This window comes from Vombatus ursinus, unplaced genomic scaffold (genome assembly GCF_900497805.2).
Source record: "Vombatus ursinus unplaced genomic scaffold, bare-nosed wombat genome assembly UNPS02010639.1, whole genome shotgun sequence".
Lineage (NCBI taxonomy): Eukaryota > Metazoa > Chordata > Mammalia > Diprotodontia > Vombatidae > Vombatus > Vombatus ursinus.
This window is the reverse complement of record NW_020950417.1, coordinates 75,313-88,502: the sequence shown is the minus strand read 5'-3', so window position 1 is coordinate 88,502 and position 13,190 is coordinate 75,313. Positions and strand designations below refer to the sequence as shown.

Genomic DNA, 13,190 nt, shown 5'->3' with positions numbered 1-13,190 from the left:
GAGAGAGAGAGAGAGAGAGAGAGAGAGAGAGAGAGAGAGAGAGAGAGTACTTCCCTTTCCACACTTTAAGACAGAGCAGAACTGGACTTCTTCCAGTTCCTCATACATAGTACTCCATTTCCTATCTCTGCATCTTTGGATTAGTAATTCCTATGCCTAGAATGTGCCACTCCTCTTCTCTGCCTTTTAGAATTCCTTCTTCCTTCAAGAGACAGCTCAGACACCCCCGTCTCCAACACAGAGGTCTCAGGGAGGTGACACAGTGAGTTCATAGTATTTCAAGGCCTCGGTCTGGCTTTTTTGATGGATCTGGCTTCCTGGAACTGAACTAATGTTCACTCTTCCTCTCTACACAAAGCCTGATATATACTGACCTCTCCAGGGCGAACACCAACACACAGCCTGTCCACTGCTGGGCTTGTGTTGCCTGAATAAATCTGGAAAGAAAAAAAAAATGACAGGAGAAGTTACTCTTATTATTGTGGTAGATAGCCTAGGGCTCCCAGCACCCCAGGGTAGGAGGCTGGCCAAAATATTCAGCATCTTAGTGCTTAGCCAAAACTCTGACACTCTGAGGATGAAATGGGTGTTTAGGGAGTGTTTCTAACTACTAAGAAATGCAGAAGGTTCTAACATCATTAGTGGAGAAGAAAGATCACTGGATTTGGAGCCAGAAGACCTGGTTCAAAGTACATGTGTGACCTTGAGCAAATCACTTAATCTCTGCAGGCCTTACTTTACACATTTGTAAAATGGGACGTGGAGGGTGGGGTAGATTAGATGTTATCCAAGGTACAACCTAGCTACCTAAATCTATAGTTCAAATTTATAGACTAAATCTATAGTCTTAATCCTGAATTATCACCGAAAATCTAACCATACCACTTCCCCTAAGAAAAACAAAACAATTTTTACCCTCAAGGTGCTTACAATCTATTGGAAAGAAACAACATATATATCATCTTATACCCTCCCACTGATGGGGTATAGGCCCATCATTCAGTTTCAGAAGCCAAGACCTTTGCCCCTTTTTGCCAAAAGGAATTTGGCTCCCATTTGTTTACAGACTTCGGAAGACCCTTAAACTTTTAGATTCTCATCTAGACCCTTTTCCCAGCCCCCTCCTCTGGCCACCCAAAGTTACTTTAGTGTATATAAGACCCACCCTGGCCCCTATTCAAATGCTGAGACTTTCTCATGCCCAAAAGGCTGAGACTATTACTAATCTTCAGGTTCCTTAAGAGTCTGGCCTATGTGTTTTATCTCTAATAAACTTTTTCTCTGGCTGGAAGAAGATTTGAGTTGAATTCATTCAGGCAGGGCCTGTGTCTCAATCTAGGGGTTTGAGCACCCCAAACCTCTAGACCTCTTCACCACCACTTCTAAAACCCATCCCTTAGCTAAACTTCCCTATGTGTGTTGAGGATACCACCAATATTTTTATTCACCCAGGCTCCCTATGGCCTCTAGGGTAAAACAGAAATTCCTCCACTTGGGTTTTAAGGTCCTTCACATCCTGATCCTAACTTGTCTTTTCTGCCTCATTATACAATACTTCCCTTCCCATACTTTACAATCCAGCAGAATTGGACCTCTTTCTCTTCTTCATGTACAGTGCTCCATTTCCTATCTTTCTGTTTTTGGATTGGTCATTCCCATGTCTACAATGCATTTTTCCTTACTTCTGCTCTTAGAAGTCTTTACAGCTCAGGTACCACCTTCTACAAAGCCTTCCCTAATCTCCCCACTGCCGGCATCCCCTTCCAAAATTTTGTTGTTCGGTTGTTTCAGTTGTATCTGACTCTTCTTGACCCCATTTGGGGTTTTCTTGGCAAAGATATTGGAGTGGTTTGCCATTTCCTTCTTCAGCTCATTTTACAGATGAGGAAACTGAGGCGGACAGAGTTAAGTGACTTTCCCAGGGTTGCAGAGCTAGCAAGTGTCTGAGACCAGATTTGAACTCAGGGAGAGAGGTCTTCCTGACCCAAGGTTCAGTTCTCTCTTTGCTGCACCACCTAGGTGCATTTACTTATCTTGTGCATGTGTTGATTCTCCCCAGTAGAATGTAAGCTCCTTGAGAGAAGCGCTTCTTTTTTGTCTTTGTAATCACAATACCTGGCACAGGCTTTGCACATAGTAGGTGCATAAAAGTATTTGTTTAATTGAATTTTATTTAATTGAATCAACAAACTGAACACAGGGCTGAAGTCACAGCAGGGAGTGTTTACTTATCTGTGACCTTTGGGCCAGTAATTTCTCTCCAAGTTTCTCTCTCTCTCTCTTTCTCTCTCTCAGTTGTTTGCTTTCTAACCACCATCTCTCCACTATCTCTCACAAGTCTCCTCTTTGAGTAGGTCACTATATCATAGATTTCAAGCTAGAAGGAACTTAGAAGGTTGGACTTATCCAGTTCAACACTCTAACTAACTTTGCTAATTAGGAACTAGGCCAAGAGACGCTTAATAAATGTCTGTGGTATGACTTGAACTCCAGCCTTCCTTGCTTGAAGTTCACTATACCATCCTGCCTTTCTGGTCCCAATTATTCTGGTCCAGTCTCCTGCTTTGCCAGAATCTACTTTATTTACCAAATAAATAAACCAAGACTGCCATTTTATTCCCTTTGGTTCCAATATGGAAACCAGAAAGACCTGGAGGATACCTGCCTCTAAGAACTCAAGGATTGACTTTGACAGGTGACCTCACTATGTCAAGATAAGCACTGGGCAGTATCATCCTCAGGTCATTTCAACAAATTCCTTTACAACAGAAATGGCTGCAAATACACTTACTTCCAGCTATCTTTTCTACCACAAAATCTAAAACCAGTTAAAGAAAAGGGAAAACCTTTTGATAGTCTTCAACTATACAAAAGGCAGCAGTCATCATTAACACAGAGAGCAGCAGTTAGGGTTAAAAAGGCTGGTGAGCATTAAAAAGCAAAATCTACTCTGGAAAGTACATCTAGGAGCAACTGAGAAATTATAGATCTTGGGGTAGGGATTGGAGTAGGTGATCCCAGGAGAAGCTCTAGTTATATTCCTGGAACCCCTGAGGCCATGAGGAGATTAAAAGGCCAAAGGTGGCCTGGTATTTGATTAGACCAGGAGACTAAAACTCTGCTGTGTTGAATGAGGAACAGAAAGAATGAGAGTGGAAAGTGGATGCCCATGAGAAATGAGTAATACAGATGTCACCTTTTAAATTAAGAAGCATAATTCACTTGGCTAAATATTTTTCTAAAAAAAATGTGTGTGTACATAGCATGTGCGTATATGTATGTATATGTGTGTCTATATATGTGTGTGTATATATATATATATGTTTCATGCACAATCCTATCCTGTTCTATAATCTATATGGAAATGTTAATTTTATTTGATGTTTGTTAAGTTCAGAATAAAAAAAACTAAAAATACACACACACGCAAATCCTGAAATACATATACATAAATATAATGTATATATATGTGTTTATACACATATGCAAACACAGAAATAAAGCCAAGGTGGTATGATCAGGACATTTCATCAGGGTAAGAAACCAAGAGTGGACAACACTTGTGCTTTAACCAGGCCCAGCCCCATTCTTGGGTACGGTAGCCTCGCAAGGGAAGGTCTTTCTGCCTTTTCAGACAAGTCAGCATTCCCCACACGCATGCTTCCTCCTTCCGCACTCCCTCTCCAGGTGAACCGACCCTTCTCCTTGTTTTCTCTGATCTTCCTTCCTTGTACCAGGTGCAAAAATTGCTAGTTACAACTTTGAATATATGGTTGCTCTACAAAAAGAGAGTAAATTAGAGACTCGCGCCCACTGCACGTAGCAAACATGTAAAAACTCATTTGGGATCGTGCTTTCTCACCTTGGTGAGCTCATGTAGCCTCAAGATATCAGTTTTATTGCCTCCACTAAGAATTCTTTGTCTTTCTTCAGCCACATCATCATCTTCATTAGTGATAGGTTGTTTAGCAGGCTCAGCAATCCTAGAGGAACCAGACAACAAATCCCCAAGAAAGAGGACAGATTATTGTAGAAATACAGATTTAGAGCCAGAAAGGCCCAGAGATCCTCTCCTAACCCCCTCATTCTAGACACAGGAACAAGAAGAGGCATCCTCCCTTGTACGGGAAACCAGGATAAAATGTAATTGGGAAATATTTAACAAAAGAAATAAAAATACAATAGAACATAGATCATATTAATCTATGGTTTTCTAGATCCATATGCAGTCCCATAGATCCGTCTGTATGGTTTAGCAGCCTTGTTTCTATTTGAGTAAGATACTCAACCTGTCATCCTTTGTAACAATCCTTCACATTTGTCCTTTAGCCCAGGCCCCAATCACCAAAAACAGTATGGTGTAGTGGAAAGAGAGCTGGATTTCTTGTCAAAAAACCCAAATTTGAATCCTGACCCTGTCATTCTCTGTGTGACCTTGAACAACTCATTTCGTTTCTCTGGGCTTCAGTTTCCTCATCTGCAAAATGAGGAAGCTAAACTAGCTCAGCGACTCTTAGCTCAGGGTCTGTCTTTTAAAAAAAGCATTTTGATAACTGCATTTTAATCTAATTGGTTTCCTCTGAAGTCTTATACATTTTATTTTATACATTTAAAAACATAATTCTGAAAAGGGGTCCAAAGGTTTCACCAGACTGCCAAAGGGGTCCCTACCACAAATGGTAGAGAACTCCTAGATGAACTAGATGGTTTCAGTTCTAAATCTATAATCCCAAAGTATGCCTGAATGATTGAACCAGTCTCCTAACTGGCTCTGCTTCAGGTCCTGTCTTCCTAAGCCAGCTTTCCTATCACTGCCAGATTACTCTTCCTAAAATGCTATATTTTCCTCATATTTCTCCCCTGATTATTCATTCAATTTGCATGTATTTTGCATTTATTTATCTGTGTACATGTTGCATTCCCCTTATTATTCCTAATAGAATATAAGCACTTTGGTGGCCGGGATATCTTTGTATAATGAGTGACTGGAACTTAATAAATGCTTTTTGAATGTATGAATGAAGTTATTAAATTTCTAGTATGTGCACAGCAGGGTGCCAGGTACAAGGTATTGCTTAAGAACCCTCAATGTCTACTTAATTGATTAATTCTACAGAATTGAGGCCAAAGTTCAGCCTGAAAATAAAGGTTTGCCATAGTCCGGCATCAATTGGCTTTTCTTAACCTTCAAGCCTCAAATGCTAGGCACTATAGCTGAGTACTTTACAAATACTTCTTATTTAATTCTGATAACAACTCTAGGAGGTGGTACTATTAGTTGTTGTAGAGTTGTTTCAATTGTGTCCAACTCTCTGTGACCCCATTTTAGGGTTTTAAGATGCTTGGAGTGGTTTGCCATTTCCTTTTCCAGTTCATTGTACAGATGAGGAAACTGAGACAAACAGGGTTAAGTGACTTGCTCAAGGCCACACAGCTAGTTGGTGTCTGAGGTCAGATCTGAATTCAGGAAGATGAATCTTCCTGAGTCCAAACCCAGTGTTCTATCCACAGTGCCTCTAGCTGCCAGGTGCTGTTGTCATCCTCCATTTTACATTGAGGAAATTGAGTCAAACAGACGTTAAGTGACTTGCCTAGGGTCACACAGCTTGGTTTTGAACTCAAGCCTTCCTGATTCCACTGCTCTCTTGCCTGAACTCTTCACTCCAGCCAGATTACATGGTGTGGTAGAAAGAAAACTAGATTTGTTGTTAGAGATCCTGGGTTTGAATCCCAGATGTGCAACCTTAAAAAAAGTCACATAATCTCTGGGGGGGGGGTCTCATTTTCCTCATCTATAAGATGGAGCTGGATTAGAAAAGTCCCAAATTCTTTTCCAACTCTAAATTGTAGCCTATTTATTGGTTCATGAACATCCCTTGTGCACTCCTGCCTCCTTTTTTGTTCAGATTTTTTTTTTTGGCTTAGACCCTTTACCCCTCAACCCAAATAATAGCACTACCCTGCATCAGTATAGTAATTTTCAAAGGAATTTTGTATCCATTATTTTATTTGAACCACAAGACCACTTGGGGAGGGAGGAGGCTACCATAACTAATGAATTCACCATAGATTAAAAACCCCCAAACCAACTTAGTCCTGTTGCTTCACTTTACAGGATGAAATACACGAGAAAGTAGTGCTGTGAAACCTCAATTCAGATACATGTATGTAATAATAATCTGAATAAAAGGCAATGTGGCTCAATGGATGGAGAGAAGACTTCAGAGTCAGGAAGATAGGGGTTCAAGTCTCCTTTCTAAATAGCTGAGTGACCCTGAGCAAATCGCTTCTCCATGACCCCAGGCAACTCTAAGACCATACCTTTCAAAATAGCTTCCAATCTGCACTGGTGGAGAGAATTTCCTCCCTGGGAATTTCTTATGCCTGTCTCAGCATTTAACAAATGGAAGCCTGATTAAGCATGAATATTATTCTGCTGGACCCTAAAATACTAACATTATAGTAAGATATGTCCCAGGGAGGAGCTGGGCCATATGACTTAGAGACCTCCAGCTGGTTAAGAAACGTGAACTAGCAGGTACAAGCATTTCTGGGAGCTATGGGAAAGCCAGCAGTTATCATCATGTGTCCTTCCTTTCCCTGGGCTCACAAGCTACACCCTCTACACCAACCCCTCTATCTCCTCCCCATTGCTTGCTCAGGGATTGTACTGTCAGCCAATGCACATAGATTCTCTGAGGTAGACAGAGGCAGCAGCATGGAATTGAGGAAACTCAACAAGCCTGCCTGTAGAATCGAACTAAACAGTGGAAAGAGGGCTGGACATGGAGTCAGTCCACTAGTTCCTCTGTTTCCCAGCCCTGCCCCCTCCCCAACCTGTTTGTCAGAAAAAGGAAGGTTTTATATAATTAGAACTGACATGAATGGAAATGGAAGCTAGGAAGAGAGAGACCTGTCAGTGGGAGACCAAGCCCATGGTGGCTATATCCCCGCCCCCTTTCCTCTCTCAATCAAGTACCATCTGGTGAGGAAGAAGTGGTGCTGGAGAAGCAGGTTCAGAGTGAAGTAGACCGCCCCTTCCACCGCCATGGCAACCAAGTTCTTCCCAATCATATCCCACTGGAAAGGATCTGAACAGTGTTCCTCACCTGTGAAAAGAACCAGGGAGGGAAAAAGACCAGCATGCACCATGGCTTCAATTCCATTCAAGAGACATTTATTCAATATCTATAATGTACCCATCCTGTTTTTAGGTGATGAGAACACAAAGGCCAAAATGAAACACTTTCTGCCTTCAAAAAGCTCGCATTCTACCACATGCACGCAAACAGGTAAACGAAAAGTACATTTAAAAATAAATACATAGTAATTGAGAATGGGTGGGATGGAGCAGTTTTGTCTCAGGAAGGGTCTCCGGAGCTGAGGCTTGAAGTGAGCTTGGGGTGCCAAATCACAGAGGTTTCCAGGCATGGGGGACAGACACATGCACAAAGGCACCAAGACCAGGTAGGGAGGGTTTATACAGGAAATAACTACAGTGTGATGGGCTGGTGGAGTGTACAAGGCAGGGGAGTAACGTCTAATCAATGCGTTAGATTGTGAGGAGCTTTGAAATACCAGAAGAGACTCCAATTTATCCTACAAGCAATGGAAACCACCAAAGCTACCTGAGCAGAGGAGTGGCATGGTCAGACCAGTGTTTTAGGATTATTAATTTCAGTAGAATAGAAGCTCTTTGAGGCCAAGGACTGTTTTTCATTTTATTTTTGTATCTCCGGTGTACCTTATACATTTTTCTTAGGTGAGGATTGACGGTGAGTGGAAGGGGTTGGGAATGGTCTTGACCTGTACATTTTAAAAATTTAATGTAATTTATTTTTTGTTACATTTCAAGTTCCTGTTTCCCTCCTTCCCTCCCTGCCGCCTGCACTACCAAAGGCCACCTTTTCTCTCTCTGTCTTTCTGTCTCTCTCTCTCTGTCTCTCTCTGTCTCTCTCTCACACACACACACACACACACTCACAAAACCATATTACCCATACTTCTATATATCAGTTCTTTCTCTGGAGGTAGATAGCATCTTCCTCCAGAGGTCCTTTGCAGCTGATTTGAATATTTATAGTACTTGGAATAGCTTGGTTGGTCACAGTTTGAACAATATTGCTGTTACTGTATACAATGTTTTCTTGGTTCTGCTCATTTCACTCTTCATTATTTCATGCAAGTCTTTCCACCTTTTTCTAAAACAGACCTGCTCATCCTTTCTTACAACAGTGTATTTCATCATATTCACCTGATTTTATCAGTGTTAGGAACTCCCAGTGAGGAAGCTCCCTCCCTCCACCAAAGCAGACTGGCAACTTTTCTGCAGCTTGCCATCTTGTAATGCTGCTGCCCTAGTTACTGAGAAGTTAAAGGCCTTACCGAGGATCATATGGCCAGCATGTGTCACAGGCAGGTCTTGAACCCAGGTCCTGACTCCAAGGTCCTTGATCACACCCCCCCCCCCAACTCCACCCCCAGCCACTTGCTTAATAAATATTTATTGGATTGAACTCAAATTTAACTCTTCCGATTAAAACCCATCTGGTCCTCCGGACATGGTTAGACAACAAGGCCTCAGGATCCCTCCCATTTCTGAGGATCTGTGCAAAGCAAATAGTCCAAAGGCTAGAAACTTCAGCTGGTGAATGACACACCCTCAATTATCTCAACAAACTCTTTTAAGTCATTTTTATTGCACTCACCAGACCAGACCCAACTCAAGACAGTATTAGTGTCTAGCACACAGTAGGAGCTTAATAAATGCTGATTGATTGTCAGGCTTAAAAAAATAGTTTAAAAAAATGGATAGTTTGCTTTTCCCTCTGGATGTTCATGGTTAAGTCTCATGGAGAAGGCCAGTGACTGGTCCCCATTCCCTCCTATGACTCCTTACTTCTCTTGGTTCCCATTATTCTCTCTTGCCTGGCACACCAGCCAAACCCACAAGGCACTCCCTGTACATCTGCATTTATTGACATCCTTCTCTGCTCATTCTTTAAGGCTCAGCTGGGAGCCTTCTTCTATGAAGTTCCTCCAAATCCCTAGCTATTAGTGCTTTCTCCTGATTTATATTTGTCTAGATTTCTTCTTTGTCCCTATCATATTCTACCTGATATCACATTTATTTGTGTACGTAGGTGGTGCAGTGGATAGAGCACTGGACCTGGCATCAGGAAGACCTGAGTTCAAATCCGGCCTCAGACACTTCCCAGCTCTATGACCCTGATCAAGTCACTTAATCTCTGTTTGCCTCAATTTCCTTATCTGTAAAATGGGGGTAAGTAATAGCACCTTCCCGACAGGGTTGTTGTAAGGATCAAATGAGATAATAACTATTAAGTGTTTAGCACAATGTCTGGCACATAGTAAGCATTACATAAATGCTAGCTTTATTGTTATTTCTCCTTTGCCCTTACCACATTCTATCTTGGATCACACTTATTTTCGAACCTAGACAGCTAGGTGGCTCAATGGATAGAGTCAGGAAGACCTGAGTTCAAATTTGGCCTCAGATACGTCCTAGCTGTGTGACCCTAGACAAGTACCTTAACATCCATCTACTTCAGTTTTCCTCATCTATAAAGTGGGAACAATAGTCGTACCTAAGTCCCAGGTTGTTATGAAGGTAAAATGAGATAATATTTATAAAGTACTCTGCAAATTTTAAAGTGTTATATAAATGTGATTACTCATTTGTTTTGCTTCGAGACTTGGCCTCATATTTCATTGGGAGGAAGCCCTCTCTACCAACACAGACTGACACCTGTCCTGCAACATTTCATCTTAGGAAGTTGCCTGGGGGACCGGGAGGTGAACTGACTTGCCCAAGGTCACATAACAAATACGAGATAACAACAATAATAATAACAGTTCCTACTATGTGCCGGGCACTTTGACAATTGCTTTACAATAATCATCTCATTTGATCCTCACAACAACCCTGGGAGGCAGGCATTATTATTTATCTCCACTTTATAGATGAGGAAACTGAGGCAAACAGTGATTAAGTCACTTGCCCAAGGTCACATAATCAGCATGAGACAGAGGTAGGATTGTGAACTCAGGTCTTTCTGATTCTGAGGCCGGCTCTCTATCCAGAATGAAGCCGCTTCTCAGTCTTACTATGGACTGATTGTCTTAGCTTCATTAGATTGTAAACTCCTAGGGTAAAATGCGGTCTTTTAAAACTTATGTATGCCCAACACCTAGCAATAGTGACTTGAACATAGCAGTTGCTTATTAAATGTTTATGAAGTGGGCCCAGTGCCTGGCAGACAGGATATCCACACCTACACTCCCCACACATGAGCTTTACTTGCAACACATCTACTATGGCCACATACAAGTGCCTACTCTCTACTGGCCAGAGGACAGTCACTTACCAAAGGCGGCATAGACATCTATCACAGCTTGGTTCAGGGCTAAGTCAATGAGTCCTCGGCCCAGACAGAAGTGAGGAAAAATGAGCAGAGCCTTCCTCAGCATGGCACTGAACCTGAGCAATGCCTGAAACAGAGAAGCAACAGCATCCCAAGTGAGGGCACAGTGTTCCTGAAACTAGGTTATCTCCGTGTCAAGAGAGATTGCATAAGTCAATAGAATAACCTCAACTTGGGGCACCAAACTTTTTTTTAAATTTTAAATTGTATTTCAGTATAACTGATTTCCCTTGTAACCCTATATATTTTATTTTGTGCATTTAAAAACATTATTCTGAATTGGGACACTAATGCATTGTTGGTGGAGTTGTGATCTGATCCAACCATTCTGGAGAGCAATTTGGAACTATGCCCAAAGGGCTATAAAACTGTGCATACCCTTTGATCCAACAGTACCACTACTAGGTCTGTATCCCAAAGAGATTATAAAAAAGGGAAAAAGATCCACATGTACAAAAATATTTATAACAGCTCTTTTTGTGGTGGCCAAGAATTCGAAATTGAGAGGATGCCTATCAATTGGGGAATAGCTGAACAAGTTGTGGTAAATGAATGTAATGAAATACTACTGTGCTATAAGAAATGATGAGCAGACAGATTTCAGAAAAACCTGGAAAGACTTACATGAACTGATGTTGAGTGAAGTGAGCAAAACCAGGAATACATTGCACAAAGTAAGAGCAACATTGATAGACTTAACTCTTTTTAGCTATACTATGATCCAAGATGTGAACCCCAAACCCCATCAACCCCACAAACCCCAATTTGAAAAAGAGTCTGCTCTAAGAAAGAGACAAATGAAATTGGGGTACACGTGTCCATGGTTTAATTTCTCAAAGTGGCTTAACATGCATCGTATGGGAGTTCAGTCCAAAACTGGGCCCCAGAACTGGCTCAGTTTGGGATTTTAGAGTACGGCCTTATACGCCCTTCGAAGATTAGGTGTTCCCCAGGGGTGCCAATCAACCATGATTGGTCGACATATTAGGAGGTAGGTCATATTAAAATGAGGTCTTGAGTACGCGCTTCAGGTCACGGTTCACAGGCGCAAATATCACCTGCCATCAAAGGAAATACCACCCCCAGTCTTGAAGTCTGTCTCCACCCAAACCTGAGTAGGATAAAATCAATTCAGGCCTGGTCTGGAGTTTGACCAAAATAAGAAGATTTGAAGCAATTGCATTATTACAGATGTTCTTCTCAAGAACTTTGGTCAGCAGGCTGACCGGGGGAGGTGGGGAGCTCTGAGTCTCCACGGCACAGATTACCAAGAGAAATCATTTTTAACAAAGACAATTCCAAAAGACTTGCGTTGGAAAATGCCATCCACATCCAAAGAAAGAACTATGGAGTCTAAATGCAGATCGAAGCATGCTATTTTCTCTTTTTTTGTTGTTTTTGAGTTTTATTTTTTCTTTCTCCTGGTTTTTCCCTTTTGTTCTGATTTTTCTTTCACAACATGACTTGTGTGGAAATATGTTTAACATGATCGTACATGTATAACCTGTATCAGATTGCTTGCTGTCTTGGGGAGGGATGGAGGAAAATTTGGAACTCAACAGATTACAAAAATTAATGTTGAAGATTATCTTTACATGTAACTGGAAAAAAATAAAATACTATTAAGTAAAAAAAATTTTTAAACCATTATTCTAAGAAGGGGTCCATAGGCTTCACCAGATGCCTGAGGGGTCCAGGACAGAAAAGTGATGTAGAACCCCTGCCTCATCAAGTGCTGTCTGGCAGGGTGAGAGGCAGGGTGACTGTAGGCCATTATAGTCAGGGGAGGCCACAAGGAAGGATCCACACAACACAGGAAATCAGTGAATGAAATCCATAAATGGAGGTCTTCAAGACTCACAGAAGAGGCAGGGAATATTGGGGTACATTGCAAACTCCTGAAAGTAGAAACTGTTTATTTGTTTATTTCACCCCCTAAACAGCTCAGTAGATAGCAGATTAATTATTGTGCCTTTCTTTGGGTCAGGTAAGCCTTAGCACACAGGCCTCCTGAGGCTGGGGTTGGGGCTAAGCTAGTCAATCAAGATTTCACCTGCTCATGGAAATTAAGTAGAAAGATTTAACTCAAAAGCCACCTCCTAGCATCTCCTGACTCCACTGCCCAAATTAGTTTGTTTTTATTTATGTTTGAATGTGTTTCTTCCCAGTCAAATGATAGCTTTTTGAGGGCAGGAACTTTTTTTTTTGTCTTTGTGTATCAAGCGTTTAGCATACAACATGTATACTAAATGCTTAAAATGCTTTTTAAATTGAATTGAATGGCATCTTTTCCATTGCCTCCATTGGCAAACATTTGAGAAGCCTCCTTCTGATGGATGATCATATACAGGCTGGCTTCTAAATTATAATAATAATGATAATCAATTGATAAAGATTTAACCTCCCATCCTCATGCCTTTGCATAGAATGTCCCCCATGCCTGGAAATACCCTCCACGCTTGCCTCTACCTCTTATATTCCCAGCTTCTCCCAGTTCACATGACACCTCCTGCATGAGGCCTTTCCCGATCCCTCCAGCTCCTAATGCTTCCTCCCCAATCCGCATTTACTTTGTACCTGCTTTGTATATATTTTGTACGATTATATGACTCACAGGCTTATATGATTATTGTTGCATTTCCCCTACTCTCCACTTGAGGGCAGGAACAATTTCATTTTTGTCTTTGTAACCCCAGGAACTAGCACAGTGTTTGGCATATAGTAGGTGCTTAATAAGCACTTGTG

At 41.5% G+C, this 13,190-nt stretch overlaps 1 protein-coding gene across 1 annotated transcript in view; it reads right to left on the bottom strand.

Annotated features, from left to right (window-relative positions):
- The window catches only part of ABCA4 (ATP binding cassette subfamily A member 4), a gene marked incomplete at its 5' end in the record, with an annotated part of 95,986 nt that overhangs the window by 14,905 nt on the left and 67,891 nt on the right, over positions 1–13,190 (bottom strand). The window contains 4 exons of the mRNA XM_027854806.1: positions 375–437; positions 3,863–3,983; positions 6,980–7,109; positions 10,389–10,512. Of these exons, the coding sequence (XP_027710607.1) occupies positions 375–437; positions 3,863–3,983; positions 6,980–7,109; positions 10,389–10,512 (438 nt within the window). The remainder of the gene's footprint in view (positions 1–374; positions 438–3,862; positions 3,984–6,979; positions 7,110–10,388; positions 10,513–13,190) is intronic.